Source organism: Lagenorhynchus albirostris, chromosome 15, assembly GCF_949774975.1.
Source record: "Lagenorhynchus albirostris chromosome 15, mLagAlb1.1, whole genome shotgun sequence".
NCBI classification, from domain to species: domain Eukaryota; kingdom Metazoa; phylum Chordata; class Mammalia; order Artiodactyla; family Delphinidae; genus Lagenorhynchus; species Lagenorhynchus albirostris.
This window is the reverse complement of record NC_083109.1, coordinates 33,177,915-33,197,367: the sequence shown is the minus strand read 5'-3', so window position 1 is coordinate 33,197,367 and position 19,453 is coordinate 33,177,915. Positions and strand designations below refer to the sequence as shown.

The window sequence follows — 19,453 nt, the reverse complement described above, 5'->3', positions numbered from 1 at the left end:
CAAATTGGACCCACTATCTGTCATTATTCAATGGATTAAAAAAATTAAAGATTATCATTCTAGACACATGAAAATTTTATGAAATTAAAATGTCAGTGTCTATTAATAAAGTTTTATTGGCACACAGCCACACTCATTTGTTTATGTAGTGTAACAATGGCAGAGCTGAATAGCTGTGACAGAGGTCATATGACCCAGAAAGCCTAAAGTTTTTCCTATCTGGCCCCTTACAGAAAAAGTTTGTTGACTCCTGGTTTGCAACTAAGAAACCTGATCTAAACATCTGGGTATAAAATTATTTTTTAAAAGTTTTTGTGGGCTTCCCTGGTGGCGCAGTGGTTAAGAATCCGCCTGCCAATGCAGGGGACACGGGTTCGAGCCCTGGTCCAGGAAGATCCCACATGCCACGGAGCAACTAAGCCCGTGCACCACAACTACTGAGCCTGCGCTCTAGAGCCCGCAAGCCACAACTACTGAGCCCACGTGCTGCAACTACTGAAGCCCGTGTGCCTAGAGCCTGTGCTCCACAAGAGAAGCCACTGCAATGAAGCCCGTGCACCGCAATGAAGAGTAGCCACCTCTCACCACAACCAGAGAAAGCCTGCGTGCAGCAACAAAGACCCAATGCAGCCAGAATTTAAAAAAAAAAGAAAAAAAATTTTTTTTGTGGGCATTGCTCTACATGTTTCAATGATGAGTGTTGTTTTGGAGAAATCTGAGGACAGCCAGATTTTTTTTTCTCCTTCAAAGTGGCATCTGTATAACTTCTCATTTAACCTCTCCTTAGAAGGTGCTGCCGCCAATCTGTATGCCATATTCACACTATTGCAACGGTGGGGTTTTACATTTTTCTCCAAGAGGTTTGCAAAGTACACTCTGAGAAACACCTCGTTGCTTCCTTTGGAAATCTTCAGCCATAGCATCATCTCTGCCTCCTCCCTCATGCAAGGCTGCTTGGGTCATCCTGACAGCTCTTGAGAGTCCTTCCTAGTGTTGGGGTTTGGGTCTCAAGTTGTTTCCTAGTTCACAGAAGATGAACTATATAAATATAAATATATATATATAAATATATATATATATATTTTTTTTTTTTTTTGCGGCACGCGGGCCTCTCACTGTTGTGGCCTCTCCCGTTGCACAGCACAGGCTCCGGACGCGCAGGCTCAGCGGCCATGGCTCAGGGGCCCAGCCGCTCCGCGGCCATGTGGGATCTTCCCGGACCGGGGCACGAACCCGTGTCCCCTGCATCGGCAGGCGGACTCTCAACCACTGCACCACCAGGGAAGCCCTGGACTATATATTTTTGTTCTTCAGTTTCCTCATTGCTTTTGAGCAACTTCCCAGAGAGAAACAGGGGAGAATGCCTCCTTGTAACTAGAAACTCCTTTCTCATTTATTCTCTTATTCTTTTTCTATATTCTTAAATCAAGTTGCTTAACCACTCTGATTAAGTTCTGTATCACTCTGTGTCCTTATTTATAAGTGGTATAATCACCCACTTCATGTGTGTTTACCTCATAGGGGTATGTGGTCAAAATTTGTTTTACATGCTAGGGCAGTAGTGGTGAATAAAGCAAAGTCCTTGTCCTTATGAAGCTGAACAACAGATGATGGCTTGGGCCAGAATAGTGGAACTGGAAGTAAAGAAATCAGATTTCAGGCATTTTGAAGACAGTGCTGAGAGGATTTGTTGATGGATTGATTAGGGGATAAGAGAGAGAGTTAAGATAACTCCAACATTTTTGGCATAAGAAACCAGCAGCATAGAGTTTTGAAACACTATAAAATTTCAGAACACCATGGAAAAGGGAAGGTACAAATAGCCTGTCAGAGAAAGTAAAGGTCACATACCAAGAATCAAAATCAGAATGGCTTTGGATTTCCAAACAGAAAAACTGAAAACTAAAAGCAACAGAGTAATATCTAAAATTCTGAGTGAAAATGATTTCCAAACTAAAATTCTATGCCCAAACTATCAATCCATGACTAAGGATAGAATGTGCCTTATAAAATCTTCCTCAGGAAGCTACTAGAAAATGGATTCCACCAAAATAAAGGAGTAAAACAAGAAAGAGAAAGACATAGGAGCCAGGAAATGGGAGAGAAAATGAGACATCTCATGATGACAGATGTGTAGTTCAGAATGGAAAAGGCTGGAGAACTCCAAAAGAGATGTCTCCAAGAAGTTAAAATAGACTATTTGATTTGTCTGTGTATTCTGCGAGGAGATTCAGATTTACAGTGGAGCCTTGGGGTCAAAGCTAAGTGGTTGAGAAACAAATTATTAATTCTAAGGAAAACAAAATTTGTACAAGAAAGGAGATGAATATATTCAACAGTCATAAGATTAACGCCAAATACAGATTTAACTAAAAATTATGATATATAACTAAATTGGAGAGAAATGGGGAAGTCTGTATGTATGTATTTATGTATGTATGTAGAAGGATTTAAGAGAACCACGTTCTTATCTTCTAAGGTAAAAAGTCAATATAATTTTTGAAACTGAAAACTCAAGAATGAGCATTACTATAAATAGATAACAAGAATTTACCGTATAGCACAGGGAACTATATTCGTATCTTATAATATACTATAATGTAAAAGAATAGAAAAAAAAGAATATAATAGTAAAAAAAGAATATATACATATATATGTATAACCGAATCACTTTGCTGTACACCTGAAATTAACACAACATTGTAAAACAGCTATACTTCAATTAAAAAAAAAAGAATTAGCATTACTAGCGTGTCCTTTAGAAAAATGGAGGTAAATGCGAGAACAGTTGAGACTGAACAGAAAAATAGGGAATGTGGAAGAATGGAACAGATGCTGCTAGGTTTTAATATTAGTCTTGCACAACAGACATCCCTGGCAGTCCAGTGGTCAGTGGTTAAGACTCCACGCTTCCACTGCAGGGGGCATGAGTTTGATCCCTGGTAGGGTAACTAAGATCCCGCAAGATGCACAGCATGGCCAAAAAAAACCAACTAAAAAAAAATATAAATAAATAAATAAAATATACTTTTGAAAAAACTTAGTCTCGCACAGCTATTTATTTAAAATTTTTTTCAGTAGCTAAGATGTTAAGCTTAGTATGTCAATATAAGGATGGAAACTAGACTTTTGGTAAGCTTGCAGTAGTATATACAGAAGTCTAATTGTAATATTATATACATGAGACTTATATAATGTTATAAACCAAAGTCAAAAAAAAGTCAATATAAAAATTTCCAAATTATGGGCTTCCCTGGTGGCGCAGTGGTTGAGAGTCCACCTGTCGATGCAGAGGACACGAGTTTGTGCCCCGGTCCGGGAAGATCCCATATGCCGCGGAGCGGCTGGGCCCGTAAACCATGGCCGCTGAACCTGTGCGTCCGGAGCCTGTGCTCCGCAACGGGAGAGGCCACAACAGTGAGAGGCCCGCGTACTGCAGGAAAAAAAAAATTTCCAAATTTTTTGGGAATTGAAAGTTGGTTTCAATTTATTTCTAAAAGATATTCAATTTTGTGTGTCAGAACTATTTAAACATTTAAATGTAACTTTGTAAATGCTTACCCAGATGCACATGTGATATGCAAGACTATGAAATATTTATAAGAATGAAAGACAGGTCAAAAATAAAACTATAAATAATTTCTAATTACATCATTTAGATAAAATATAAACAATTTATTTTTAGCCTTTTGGAGAAGTAAAAAATTAACACATGACTTTATCACTTCTTAAATTAGTTCAACACTCTTTTCCTATTGCATTACTTTTGGGATGTTATTTTTCAGATAACTTTTTTTTTTTTTTTTTTGGGTGCATATTCTTCATAATAAACCCAGGAGGGCCTGGCTTGGTAGCTCTTTTACATAGTTTGAAGCTGGTAAACCTTTGGGCCTTTTTTCAAGAGGTAACCTTGGTCATTTAGTGATCCAATAAAACTTTCAAAATCAGCTACCTGGAAGAAAATATCAAAAGAGTTATTAGCTCATTAAGTAATATACAAAAATATGATTTTTAAAATGAATCTCTCAAACAGTAATATACAATTGTCAAGTTTCTTATGCAAATAAAATTATTTGTACTTCTTACAGAAAAAACTGCCTACATATAAATCTTGGATTCTATAATGCCTAGCTAGTCAAAAATAACTCCAGTGGGGCTTCCCTGGTGGCGCAGTGGTTAAGAATCTGCCTGCTAATGCAGGGGACACGGGTTTGAGCCCTGATCTGGGAGGATCCCACATGTTGCGGAGCAACTAGGCCCGTGAGCCACAACTACTGAGCCTGCGCGTCTGGAGCCTGTGCTCCGCAACAATAGAGGCCGCGATAGTGAGAGGCCCGCGCACCGCGATGAAGAGTGGCCCTGGCTTGCCACAACTAGAGAAAGCCCTCGCACAGAAACGAAGACCCAACACAGCAAAAATAAATTAATTAATTAATAAACTCCTACCCCCAACATCTTCTTTTTTTTTTTTTTTGCGGTACGCGGGCCTCTCACTGTTGTGGCCTCTCCTGTTGCGGAGCACAGGCTCCAGACGCGCAGGCTCAGCAGCCATGGCTCACGGGCCCAGCCGCTCCGCGGCATGTGGGATCTTCCCGGACCGGGGCAGGAATCCGTGTCCCCTGCATCAGCAGGCGGACCCTCAACCACTGCGCCACCAGGGAAGCCCCCCAACATCTTCTTAAAAAAAAAAAAGGATTACAGGCTGTACATTTAAAAATAAATAACTCCAGTTTGCAGAGAATCTTTTATATTTGTTTTAGCTTAGCTTCAAAACAAAAATCAGACTAACTTTTGCAATTGAGTGAGCAATTTTCTGTATAAACTGTTTTATGTGTTTAAAGTGCTACTACACCTATTTTCACTAAAACTTTTAAGTAGGTAGAGCAGGTGGAATCATGTCCATTTAACAAATGAGAAAACTGAGGTTCAACGATTTATAAGGATGACTTGCCCACAGGGATTGTCAGGAAAACATGGAAACTGAGTCTTGCTATGATGTTTTCCCCTATCAAGATGTTAAAAACTCTTTAGTAGGTATGAATTTTAGATAAAAACTGTTTTTCTGAAGCTCTGAGCAGCTAATTTTATATCTTAAAGAAAACAAGCCTGTATTTTTAAGTACTCCAAAGACACCTATTCTGTTCTTTTAATCCAAATCTTTTAATATTTAAATATTCTACTATATTAATAAAGGCCTCCTGAAATTATTATAAAAAGATTTACTAATTATTTGGTTTATCATACCTGAATGTTTAGCTCTTTGGCAATCTGCCGAAGTTGATGAAATTGAAATAAATTATTGTAAGTTCTTTCAGCAATGTTGTTGAGAGCGGAAATAAATCTTTTTGCTGTTGACCTGTTGCTCATTCCAGAACCATGCTGGGATCGTTCAAAATCTAGGTTCCCAAATTCATCAGAGTAAGTTCCTAACATGCTTATGGGAAGGAAGAAAAAACAAAGTTACCCAGTGTGGCACAGCTAAAGAAATTTTTGTCCCAGGCCTCCAGGTTATAAGAAGAAAAATATGGGGCTTCCCTGGTGGCGCAGTGATTGAGAGTTCGCCTGCCGATGCGAGGGACACGGGTTCGTGCCCCGGTCCGGGAAGATCCCACATGCTGCAGAGCGGCTGGGCCCGTGAGCCATGGCCGCTGAGCCTGCACGTCCAGAGCCTGTGCCCCGCAACGGGAGAGGCCACAACAGTGAGAGGCCCGCGTACCACAAAAACAAAAAAAAACAAACAAAAAAAAATTGTGGAAGTAGCCCTGAGGCTCACATAACAAAGATTTAAACATGTTTATTTATTGAGTGGCCACTGTGTAATTCACTATGTATTAACAGTTTGGGGATAAAAATATTTTGGACAGTTACCACTTTTAAGAAACTCCCTATATTTGCAAAGAGAAATGCATAAAAATACAAAGTTGATAGGCTACAATATAAATACCTGGAACATTCTTTTTTTTTTTTTTTTTTTTTTTTGCAGTACGCAGGCCTTTCACTGCTGTGGCTTCTCCAGTTGCGGAGCACTCCGGACGCGCAGGCTCAGCAGCCATGGCTCACGGGCCCAGCCGCTCTGCGGCATGTGGGATACTCCCGGACTGGGGCACGAACCCATGTCCCCTGCATCAGCAGGAGGACTCTCGACCACTGCGCCACCAGGGAAGTCCTGGAACATGCTTTTTGATTCATGAAAAAAGAAATTCTAAATATACTAAATTTAGGCTTCACTTGGTAAAGATGTGTTCCAGCTCCTAGTGGAGCACCTGGCAAATAAAAGGTGTTGAAAAATACTCTGGATAATGAACTAGAAAGGTTCTGCTGAGTTGCAGTAATGATAGATATTAAAGGATATGCCTATTACTCCAGCTCTCTGCTGCTTTCCTCCTATTTTCACAGTATCATTAAGGAAAGAAATATGTACTTGACAGTAAATTTTAGTCAGAAGTCTGATAGTACTGGTTAGACATACAATTAGCCAGCCCTGTTGCTGATTCCCTGCCTGAATTCTCTGCCTATAAATGAGACATATGTAGTCTCACAGCCAGGCTCATAGGCAAAGATGTTATTTAATCAGGAATTAATTAATCAAATATACATTGGTCACTTCCGAGGCAGTAGGCTTATTGTGGTGAACAAAATAGGTGCAATCCCTGCCTTTAAGGAGCTCACAGGAATGAGTTTAAAGGGTTACTAAAAACACAGCTTCATTTTGTTCCCTGAATAGACAGGAGCTCACATGAAAGAGAATGAACTGTACAAATAGGAATATGAGTCATCCAAGATTGTAATAATTGATAAAACAATTTGATGAATGTGTGTTTCCCCTAGATATATAGTATAATCTTATTTATGATTAACTACTTTACCATATAATTTACCATATACTTATTTCTCATAAAACAGTTATCACAAATGCTTTAGGCTACTATGTTAATTATAATAGCTAATATTTACCTTAATTATATTTATTTACCATGTGCTATCCTACTTAGTCCTTCCAGCAACCCTAAGACTTAGGGACTATTCTTATTCCCATTTTATAGATGAAGAAACAAAGCCTTGGAAGGTTAAGTGACTTGCCAAAGTTACACAGCTAATGAGTGGCATATCTGTGATTTGAAGAAAAGTATGTAAAATATGAGTTACTTTCCTTAAATAGAAAAAACTCTCACAATGATCTCTTAACCTTTGAAGGTGGCTCTGTTCTCTTCTGCTTCCTAGTTTATTTCCAATTCTAAGAGAAAGCTTATGTGAACTGTTGCCCATAAATATGTGGTTTTTATAGCTATGTGCTCTGATAATTGTGATGTATTGTCACAGTTTAGATTTTTATTATTTAGGCTTCTGCTTCCCAGTTAAAATGTAATTTTACAGGTTCCAAACTACGTTAAGGGCAAACATTCAAAAGTTGAGGAGACAGAAACTCTGAAATGGGGACTTCCCTGGTGGTCTAGGGGTTAAGACTCTATGCTTCCACTGCAGGTGGCACATGTTCCATCCCTGGTCAAGGAACTAAGATCCCACATGCCACACAGTGCAGCCAAAAAACAAAACAAAAACAAAAGAAACTCTCAAATGGAAGATTTAATGAATGAAAAATGATTACTAAGATCAACCTTACCATTAATGCAGTACATTTACTGAGGGCCTACTGTGTGCTGGGCATCAGTCTGGGCCCTGGGAGTACATGGTAAATGCGACAGATAAGGTCCCTTCTCTCAGAGTTTAGACTGAGAACAGAAAGCATGTTAAGTATCACAAAGCAGGTAATTCACGATCTGGTCTCAACGTGTTTAACTGGGTCTTGATCTCTACCATGGAAATAATGCCAGGTAACTCCAATCATTTGGAATCAAACTAGCCTCTTTTTTCCCTGAAAATTTTTATAAAAGTTAATAAACACTCAAGCAATTCAGGGAAACAAACTGGAAATCTCATGTGGGTGCTATTTACACTTAATAATGAGAACTCTTTTTTCAGGAGCCCTGAAGAAAACTGACAGCCTGATGCTAATTCAGTTTTACCAGCAAGGCAACTTTGAGAAGTAGAAACAAATACAAGTTCCACAAGGAAAAGCCCATGTAAATACTGTCTGACATGAGTATTCAGACATGCATAACTATTCATAAATGAGCACTGTAGTATTTTTATTGAAAAGGCAATTAGAACATAATATACCTTGCTTAAGTATAATGCTCAGATATGAGAACTAATCCATGTTGTCCACAGACCTGTGGATTTACTGTAGAGAAACACCAGATTGGCTGCTTGAGGCAAAGTTTGGGGTCTGAGGCCTTGGGAGAGTGACAAAGGGTAAAGCCTCAAAAACCAAATGCTACAGGTGAAGGAGAGTGGCTGGGGTAGTCTGACCCTTGATTTGCTTGACTGCCAACAGTCTATGAAGTAGAAGTACATGACACTCTTCAGTAGAGCCAGGCACCAGAAAACCCAAAGAAAGGGCGAGAGAGCATTAAAAAGAAAAGAAAACCAGGAGCGGCAATCTTGGCTCCACTTCCAAAGGTGAAGCACTTAAGGGTACAATGCACAGAAAGAGAAAGATACACATACTCAAGATTGTGAGCAAAGAGGCAGCTTCTTGTCATTAAACGAGAAGTCCCTGTTGTTGGTGCTTGTTTTCAATTAGAAAAAATTTTAGAATCCAAGATTTCTAGAATTTTGGTTGGGTTCAGTGACTTACTTTCCTAGTGAAAAAAAGGATCTCTATTAGGACTCTCAGTTTCTTATTGGTCTCGTCTCCCAGGAAGTTAGACCTACGAGAAGTCAGGCAGGCAGCTGGTTTTTGTGGCCATTCCTTTACTTCATATGCTGGTACACTGAGCCCTGGCAGTATGTTGTATGAGAAAGTCTAGTAATTCCTATCTGTTTGCTTATAAATGATCAACTGGAGGATCTCCAGCACAATGAAGCCAGCCTGGTAAAATTTTCACCTACAAGACCCCTCGAACCCTAGTAGTGAGTCATGTAAAAGAGAAAATTGATGGTTCAAGTGCTGTGTGATGCTAAACCAGTAAGATATTAAGATATAGAGGGTAATATGTTAGGAATTGGTCGAAAGCATTGGTAGTCATTAATTGTTAATAATTTTATTCATTATGAGGCAGTTAGTTACTCTGGGGCCAGCAATAAAAAATTATAAGCTGTCAATTCTTTTTTTTTTTTTTTTTAGCCACACCACGCAACGTGTGGGATCTTAGTTCCCTGACCGGGGATGGAACCTGCGCCCCCTGCACTAGCAGCTGTCTTAACCACTGGACTACCAGGGAAGTCTCCAGAGAGGAGATCTTTAAAGTTGTCATCACAAGAAAATAAATTGTAACTGTGCAGTGATGAATGTTACCTAGACTTACTGTGGTGATCATTTTGATATACATATATCACATATATATATAATATCATTATGTTGTACACCTGAAACTAATAATGGTATATGTCAATTATATCTCAATTGAAAAAAAAAGGTACAGAACAGAGTAAGTTATATGCTATTTACAAGAAAGTAATGGGTGTCCTGGTAAAGAGGAAGGGTGGATGGTAAACAGGATGGAGGCAAGCCTTCTCAAAGTATGTTTCTGAATTGATTTTAAAACTATGTGAATGTATTACCCATTCAAAAAAACCTTTTTTTTTAATGTAAAGATTATTTACACAGGAATATTTTAAATCAGTAAAGTACAATTTGTTCCAAGGAAAATAAGTGATCAAATGGGCTAAATAAAAATAATATTGCTTGTCCCAGTTAAATATATAATTTGAGATGGAAAGATGACTGGTATTTCACTTAAAACAGCATTTAAAATGTAATCTTACCTATATTTCATAATTTCAACTATGTCCTCAGCATCTTCTTTGGTTGCTTCCTCTCTCAATTCCAACCTTGCTCGTGCCTTTTAAAGAAAACAACCATCTTCAGATAACAAAAGATAAATATATTTAACACTGATTGAGCAGGTATAGTATGTCTAAGTTTATTTCATTTATTCATTTTACACAAAACTTTTTTGGGAAGAGGGGCTGTAGTATGAAAAGTCACAATTTTAAAAAATTATCTGAAAACTTGAGTATGAAAATTATCACTCATTTTAAAATCTATTGTTATCTACTAAAATAGATTTTAGTAGATAAAAATTTTTTGAACATCTTTCTGAATGCTCATTCTAGAAGATTTGATTATGAAATAGACTTGCCTTGTACTTTCAGGAAATCATGCCTAACTAATTTGTTAAAACAACAAAGATGAGTTACTCAGATTCTAGGAGCAAAAAAGCTCAAACTCTGATCCAGTTAATTTTAACTGCATTCCATAATTGTGAATAGATGTTACTGCCGTTAGAAAAACAGGCACTTACAGACCTGTTGTATATAAAATCAAATACTCCTAAGATATTTGACACATTCCATGTTCCCATATGCTCACTTTTGAATTCCCAAATCCTTAGTTAACCTAAGCAATCTTCAAACTTCAAGAGTCTCCTAAGTGTCATTAAAGGAAAAAAAACCCATTGCATAAGTAACTGGTCCTGCTTCGAAAAAAGTGGTTAAACTTTGATTGTTAAGTATATGACAACCCTTTTAAAAAAAATGTATCTACCCATTTCTAATGTCTCTCAGTAGGAAGAAAAGCAAATCATTACACAGAAAATTGAGAGAAATCTTATTACCCTCTACTTCCTTTTTAAGCCAAAAGAATGTGAACTTAAAATCAACGAACCTCTGTTAGACGAATCAAAGATTCCAGCTGCCTAGTAGTGATTGGTGAGCTATTTAACCGCTGGCTCTGTTTCCGGAGCTCAAGGTAAAAATCCTGAAGAATTTGAGTAGCTTCTGTGGATAGCCTTGGAGAGACATACTGCCGAGCATAACCAATGTACTTTCTCAATAGCTGGTGGGGAATTGAATCTATTGTTTCTCCAGGAACCACCTAAAGCATGATAAAAAGGCCCAAGATTACAAGGATAAGTAGCAAATAAAATCTTTCTGCTAAAATAACTTGTTTAGATAAATAGACCAAATAAGCCAAACACTGTAGTTCTAGCTCTCAGTCTAGTTGACTCAGATTATTTCAACTGAACTTTATATAAACTCTAGTATTATAATATAAAAGGTATTTGCTATGAAAGTTTACATACTACTGCTCTACAACAAGCAACACACTAAACTCTGACATTCAAACAAAACTGAACTGAATGATTAAGAAGAAGCATACCTTTAGTCTTTCTGATAGTGGTTTATCAGAAACCACTTCAAGCATAGAAGTATTTGAATCTTGACTATTCATACGAGCTACTGTGGCACTGCTAACAGCTCTCTGCTTTCCAGCCCTTATTGCAATCACATGTTCAGAGAGTAAATGATCATGATCCTCATTTGGGGTGTCTAACAGGATAAAGACTAAATCAAATCTGGATAGTAGGGCACTCCCCATTCTAAAGGTGTGAAAGAAAGAAGAAACAGTGATCGGAATTAAAACAAACAGAAAACCTAGAAAACTGTTTACTCACTTGCTTACTAATCAAGTTCCAGGTAGAACTTAAAAAAAAGAAAATGAAGCTTTAGGTTAAAGAAACAAGCAATAGCTTCTGGATTCAATATACCCACCAACTCCAGAGACACACCAGGTCACATGTGCACAGCCTTATATGTACCTATATCGGTATGTTGAGGACGCAGTCTTTTCTCACACCAGCAAAACCACTAAATTCTTCTCTATGTTCTATATCACTCCCTATGATTTAGGATCATTGAACTTGTAAGCTAGAATGCTACATGATACATCGAAGGTTATCTGGATGAGTAGTTCTTAATCTTTTATATTTCCTGTCTCACCAAAACATTGAGTCTCTCAAAGTACCTAAGCCCATTTAGAAGCAAAAATACCACTTTTTCTTAAAGGGGCATTTATATGTCTATTAATCATTATAGTAAAAGTGCTGTGTTTTACTTAGTCATTTCTAAATTTACCAACCAGATAACTCCTTTATTTGAGACCAACAAACTGAAATCCAGAGAGGTTAAAGAATTGGACCAACATCCTAGTGGTACCACTAAAAACCAGAATCCAAGTTCCCTGGATCCTTGTTCAATAAGATCTTTCTGATCTTTCCAATTACAGGACTTGGTCATTTTATTAAGAAACACTAACAGACGGCTTTTTTGGTGGTAGTACAGAAATACCCAGGATCTAAAAGTACAATTGTGTTTTTTACTATGTACCATTCCTACAATAAAAGTATTTATTATTAAATATTAGAAAATTAGCTTTTTGTTTCCCACTAGAATTTAAAGTTCCAATTTTTTACATGAGGCATCTTTTTGTCTTTTTCTCACTTATGCATCACTTGAGGCTATTTTCCCCTCCCCATACATTTTGTCCAACCTGTACAGAACAAATTAGAAGAGAAAGCATACACACACCCAGATATAAACATTGGTTTTGGAAAAAAGTGGGATCCACATATACAGATAAGTGTGTAATGTGCTCCTGTCACTTAACCATAAAGCACAGACATGTTCCCCTATCACAGTACATACAAAGCTACCTTCATTCTCCTAATTGCTACTTTCCACAGTACAGTCTTATTATCTAGTTCAAGCACTTCCCTACCGATGGGGGCACTTCACGTTATTTCCAATCTTTGGCGTGATAAATAATGCCGTAAGACCCACCCTGCCAACATATCTTTGTGCACTCTTGTGCCTATTTCTGTGAGTATAATTCCCAAAAGAATTGGCTGGAACAAACAGAATATATTTAAAATAGTGATAAACATGTCAAGCTGTCCTTCAAAATGCTAAACTATGTATGTGAGAACCCATTTCGCCACCCCATTGCCAATAATGATTAATATTTAAAATATCTGCCAATCTGGTAGATGTCAATAGCACTTCATTGTTTTATTCTTTTATTTTATTTTGGGCTTGCCATGTGGCATGCAGGATCTTAGTTCCCTGATAAGGGATCGAACCCATGCCCTCTGCATTGGGAGCGTGGAGTCTTAACCATTGGACTGCCAGGGAGGTCCCAGCACTTCACTGTTTTAACGTGCAGTGTTCTAATACATTTTTGTCCATTTATTGGAAACTTGCAACTTCTGTGAACTTTCCATTTATGTCCTCAGTTATCTTCTTCATATCTATAGGCATTCAATATACTAAAGTATAAATATTTGAAGAGGCTTACTTTAAATTCTCAGAAACTGTTTTAGCTTTATTGTAGTGTCCTCCTACTGGATTGGCAGCAGCAATAATGGAAGTTCTTGCAGGAAGGCTGCAAACTACGCCAGCCTTAGCGAGACTAATACATTGCTGTTCCATGGCTTCTAACAAGGCTTGATGTTGATTCCCCATCTTATCAAATTCATCTATTCCACAGATACCTACAACCACAGTAAAATAATTCAGACAAAAAAATATTCCTTTCGTCAAGTTTCAAACCTGACAAGATAGAAATTATTCCACAATAAAGCGTATTTCCATTAGTTTCCAACAGTTAAGATTATAAAATGTCATACAGTACAAACTTTGTGCTTGTTTTACAGCAAATAAAATATTTATCTTATTTAACTGTTATATAATATTTAGTCATTTAGCATTTTCCTTGGGCAAGGCACTATGTGGTGAGGGTTACAAAAATGAAGATATGAGAGTGACCCTCAAAAAGCTCAAAGGCTTAAATTTGAACAGATAATATATATATACACATTTAAGATAGTATATTTTAACAACTATAATATATATGCATAATCATATGAATTTTCTGGGGGTGGGGTGGAGTTAAAAGAGGAAGGAGAATCTGGAAAGGTTTCAAGAAAAAGGTGCTATTTGAGCTGGGTCCTTTGGGAACAGTGGACAGCATGATTTGGGAAGGAACACAAAGCCTCTAAAGTCAGAATCTGTCTAGAGTGCAGTTCTCAGCAATGCCAGGTGTTGACTGTACAACTGTAGAGTTAACTGTACGCTTAACCTCTTTAAACACCATATGAAGACCCACCACTGAACGGGGAGGAGCAGCGGTAAGGAGTATCAGTTTTTAGATTCCACCTATAAGTGATCATACGATAAGTCTCCTTCTCTGTCTGACTTATGTCACTTAGTATGATCGTACCTAGGTCCATCCTAGATAAAACTTTTTTTTTTTTTTGCGGTACGCGGGCCTCTCACTGTTGTGGTCCCTCCCGTTGCGGAGCACAGGCTCCGGAAGCACAGGCTCAGCGGCCATGACTCACGGGCCCAGCCGCTCCGCGGCATGTGGAATCCTCCCGGACCGGGGCACAAACCCGTGTCCCCTGCATCAGCAGGCGGACTCTCAACCACTGCGCCACCAGGGAAGCCCGATAAAACATTTTATGTGCCAGGTATATTACGTCTAAACCACAGGTTTCTGGAAGCCCTCTAACATTACCTTGTAATATTTTTCCTCCGCTTCTCCCCATACCACGAGCAATTTGGTGGTCATGTCCTGAGGGCTTTGCTATGGTTAAATGTCTCTATATCTACTTTATGATCAGTAGGTCCAGGACTCTCTGGAATTGATGGTATTATTGGAAATTCTCAAGATTACTAGTACAGTTCCTCAGAGGTGTGGACAGGGTAGGAACAAAGTCAGGCTACCTCTTTGCCACTTTTCAAAGTTTAATGCAGGAGCTGGCAAACTTTTCCTATAAACGGGCAGATGAAATTTTTTATGTTTTGTGGGCCACATATAGTCTGTCACATATTCTTGGGTTTTTGTTTGTCCTTTACAATCCTTTAAAATAGCTTGTGGACTACACTAAAATAGGCTGAAGGGTGGGTTGACTTGTGGACTAAACTTTGCCAACCCCTGGTTTTAAAGCATATAGTTTAAGTTGTGAAAATTTTACTCTTTTTCTTGTTTGGCTACAATTGGTATATCTTGTTGCTTTTTTTTCAAACAACTTTTTGGTCATTTCATTAGATATTGAAGAAGGGAAATATTACAAAACAGCTCTATTTCTCGTTTTTTTTCCCCTGAAAGTCTTCAGTAAAGATTTTAGTAGGATCCTATTTTTTAGTAGGATTCTATTTGTTTCTAGAATCTGGTCTCGGCTAATATTCTTTTGTATTTTAACAGTGATATTTTTACCATCATAGTGCTTGGCTCATCTACATAGATTTGAAAGAGAAGGCCATTGGCTTTTTTTTTTTTTTTACTTTATTTTATTATTTTTGGCTGCGTTGGGTCTTCATTGCTGCACGCGGGCTTTTCTCTGGTTGCAGCAAGCGGGGGCTACTCTTCGTTGCAGTTCACAGGCTTCTCATTGCAGTGGCTTCTCTTGTTGCAGAGCACGGGCTCTAGGAGCGCAGGCTTCAGTAGTTGTGGCTCGCAGGCTCTAGAGCGCAGGCTCAGTAATTGTGGTGCATGGGCTTAGTTGCTCCGCGGCATGTGGGATCTTCCTGGACCAGGGCTCGAAGCCGTGTCCCCTGCATTGGCCGGCGGATTCTTAACCACTGTGCCACCAGGGAAGCCCCGGCCATGGACTTTTAACGCTGTGCATCTTAAATCACATTAGCTATCTGCACAGCTAAACCCTGTATCACCTTCAACTTCTATTTAATGGAAAGTCTGACAGCTTAATAATGAGTAACCTCTTCCTATTTATTATTTTCTTCACCTGGTAACCTAGCAAAAATACTGTCACTTCTAATGAGCTATATAATAACCAGATATATGTTTGTTGAATTTATGCATTCATCAAATATTTACTGAATGCTTTTTATATATCAATACTATGTTCTAGGCATGCGGGATATAGCACTGCGAAGACAATATTCTCTGTCCTTGTGAAGGTTACATTCTATTCAGTGTTGGGAGGAAGACAATTAAAAAAGTAGACCATATGGTATATTAGAAGGTAAGAAATGCTCTGGAAAGAAAGGTAGAGTAGGGTAGGAGAACAGGGTCTGCTGGTGGTGGTGGTGGGGTTGGTTACAGTGTAAAATGTGGTGTTAAAGGAAGGCCTCGCTGGGGTCAGGACTTTTGAACAAAAATTTGAAGGAGGAAAGGAAATAAGCCTTGCAGACTATCTGGGGTAAGAAGGTTCCAAAGTACAAAGGCTGCGATGCAGGAATGTGATGTGCCTGGAGTGCTGATCGTATTCAAGGTATAGCAAGGAGGCCAGTGTAGCTGGGGAAGAGGAAATAAGAGGAAAGTAGCAGGTAATGAGGCAAAAGAGGTGATTAAAGGGTGCCTGGGCCACTATCAAACTTGGGCTTTCACTGAGATGGGAAGGCACTGGAGGGTTTTGAATAGAAGAATAATGTGATCTAAGTTTTAATGGGATTGCTCTGCCTTATTCAAAACAATAGGAAGGGCAAAGGTGGTCACAGGTATGCCAACTAGGAGATCACAGTAATAATCCACGTGAGAGATGATGGCGTCTTGGATTGGGGTAGCAGCAGTGGAGAGGTGGTTGGATACTGGTTATATCTGGAAGGTAGAGCCAACAAGATTTGCTGACAGACTGGATGTGAGGTATGAGAAAAAGTCAAGAATGTCTTCACGTTTTCTGATATGAGCAAATAAAAGGATGGAAGTGTCATTTACTAAGATGGGAAACACTGTAAGAAGAATAGGTTGAAGGGGAAGATCAAGATTTTGGTTTTGGACACGCTAAGTTTGAGAAAGCTGTAGAGATACTGCATAGGCAAGGGGAAATATGTGCCTGGAGTTCAAGGGGGAGGAAACATAAATTTGGAAAATTTCAGGATATAAGTAGGTAAAGAGCTATGAAGCTAGATAAGATCATCAAGAAGGTAAGTACAGACTGAGAAGAAAATAGTACAAAAACTAAGTTATCCTGAGGAGCCAACCAGTTAAAACGTTGGGGAGATGAAGAACAAGTAAAGACTGAGACTGAACAGTGAATAAAAGTAAGAGGAAAACCAGAAGAGTGCAGTGTCCTTGAAACCAAGGAGATACAGTATTCACTGAGGCAGCAGTGATCAGCTGTGTCAAACATGGCTGACAGGTACTAGATTTAGAAATGTGATGTCACTGGCAAACTGGAAGGAATGAATGACCTCAGCTGGACTGGAACCTGGGCACTGCCTGATACATGCACAGGAATATGTTTTCCCAATCGGGTTAAAGCATCACAAAGAGAAATTTAGGTAGCAAAGCCCAACTGGCGATCTCTTCCTGCTGAGCCTTCCAACTAGATTTCTTATAAACTATCCATCATATCCTAAAAAAACAAACAAACAAAATGATGAGATGTGCATTTCTAGTTTTTCTGGCACTCATTCTCAACTCACTGGTTGGGACGGTGTTGTCCAAATGACTCTTAGAACAGACTGTAAAGAAATTAACTGAAAAGGAAAGGGCTTAAAAAAAAAAAGCCCCAAAATTATTATTTGCTTTGGCCTCTTACCTTGATCACCAAGTACCAGGGCACCAGCTTCCAAAGCAAAATCTCCAGAGGAACTATCTTTTGAAAGAGTTACAGTCAAACCAGAGGTGGTTGTGGTATTACCACAAACATACACGCCACGTGGAGCAACATTGCACACTGCCTAATGAAACAAAGAGTTTAAGAGAATCAACCAAAGTAAAAGGGAAATAATAGCTATAGTAGTTGCTCACAAATATTAGCTATATGCCAGGTATTCTTCTAAGAGCTTTACTGTACAATCTTCACCACCACAGTAAGACGAAGGTAACACTCCTATTACTGATGTAGAAACTAAGGTCTGAAGAGAGTAACTTACACAGCTATGAAGGTGTGACGTTAGGATTCAATCAAACCCAGGCAGCCTGATTCTGAAGTCTGTGGTCATGTGAATACTCTACACAATTCCATTTTATGCTTCATTTTCAAGTTGAAATAGCAAAAATGTAAGTACTAAGTTTAGTTTCAGAGACTCCAATGCTTCTTTAAACATCAGGTAATAAAATGGCTCAACAGTGCTCACCTTCTGAGTAAATAAGATACGGCACGACAGAAAAGTAGTTAAATGACACAACAGCTAAAAGTATGGATCTCTGGAGTCAGACAGACCTGTTTAAATCCTGGCTCTACCATGCATCTACTGGTGGTGCTGCTCTTGAACCTCTCGGAGCCTCAGCTTCCTTATATTTTATCACATACTGCCTTGAGGAATAAATGAGATCGTATATGCAAGGCACTTAACCTGGTACCTGGCATACAATACATGCCCTGTGCAAGGCTGCTGTACACAGCTGTGCACCCCACAACCTTAGGAGACAGCACTTACACTGCTATCTATGTCAATAGTGCGCTCTGGACTTGTGTAGCATACAACCCAAGTGATGCTTCGGTGCCTAGCTAAATAAATGGTAGCTATCATTATTTTTGTTACTTGTAATTCCTTAGTTGTTAGTTTGAGAGTATGATGGCTTGCTAAATGGTCAAAGGAAAACATAATTTAAAAATATAAACAACTCATAACTGTTAGTGTTAGCCTAATTTTTAAAAACCTTGGCTTAGTGGGGCTAGCAGACTTAAATGCAATTCAGATCCCCACATGCACTTTTACATGCATATTCTACCTAAGTATATACTGTTTTCATTTTTACTATCAACTCTGTTTCAGCTATAACTGGGTACTCTATGCCTCAGTTGTCAGGCTTATAGCATGTGTTCAGAAGAGAATTAAAAAAAAAAAGTTGACCCAATTTGCCAAAATGAACAAAACTGGGAAACACAGGATTAAATAAATATCAGATTAGGAATTAAAATGATAAGTGATTTAACACTCAGCCATAGGGAATAAATAATGACTCTGACATGAAGGACAGTAGGTTTATAATACAATGAGATCAAGAGTTTTCAATCCTGGCTGCACTTCAGAATCACCTGTGTTTATAAACGTGCAGATGCTAGGATCCTAACCCAGAGATTCTTAATTCTTAATACCGGGGACGGCCACGGTATTTTCGAAAATCTCCAAAGGTGACAGTGATATGCATTGCTGGCTTACCAGGTATCACTCCAAGGAAACCAGAAGCACTCCAACCAGCTGCATTTTCTAGGGCCAGCATAAGCCCTGGAGGGGAGAACTACTAGGCTCTGATTGGCACAGCCAAAATCATCTTGGGGACCAACAACAGACTGGTCATAGAAGTTTCCTTGTTTTAGACTCAGAAAGAAGCAGTGGAGATGGATAGGACAGACCTCTTACCTTTATCAGACTATTCTTAAAGCCCAATACAGTGTTTATGTAGCTGTATGAAGAGATAACAGGTTACCCTGCTTTACTTTCTTGAACTATTCTTTTCATAGGTGAGGTCACAACAACAAAGACTAGCAAAGCAACGCTGGATACAAAAAAGGGGGTTAGGGAAATGGTTAATATTTCACAATAGTTGACATCTTAACAGAGCAGCATGCTTGTGCAGCCTGAGTGACAGGAGACTGGCTCAATTTGAAAGGATGGCCAGATACAAGTTATATA

The 19,453-nt window shown here is 38.7% G+C and overlaps 1 protein-coding gene across 4 annotated transcripts in view; it reads right to left on the bottom strand.

Moving 5' to 3' along the window:
• Positions 1-3,655: 3,655 nt before the first annotated feature.
• MCM8 (minichromosome maintenance 8 homologous recombination repair factor) overlaps positions 3,656-19,453 on the bottom strand; it is a 41,211-nt gene continuing 25,413 nt past the window's right edge. Inside the window, exons 13-19 of one of the 4 annotated variants that reach the window (XM_060123852.1) lie at positions 17,410-17,551; positions 13,200-13,395; positions 11,226-11,445; positions 10,731-10,940; positions 9,830-9,906; positions 5,246-5,435; positions 3,656-3,953 (exon numbers count right to left, since the gene is read on the bottom strand). In XM_060123852.1, coding sequence (XP_059979835.1) covers positions 3,861-3,953; positions 5,246-5,435; positions 9,830-9,906; positions 10,731-10,940; positions 11,226-11,445; positions 13,200-13,395; positions 17,410-17,551 — 1,128 coding nt within the window. In that variant the 3' untranslated portion in view covers positions 3,656-3,860. Of the gene's footprint in view, positions 3,954-5,245; positions 5,436-9,829; positions 9,927-10,730; positions 10,941-11,225; positions 11,446-13,199; positions 13,396-17,409; positions 17,552-19,453 lie in introns of those variants that run through there. The other 3 variants (XR_009535487.1, XM_060123853.1, XR_009535486.1) reach the window with 3 other exon arrangements.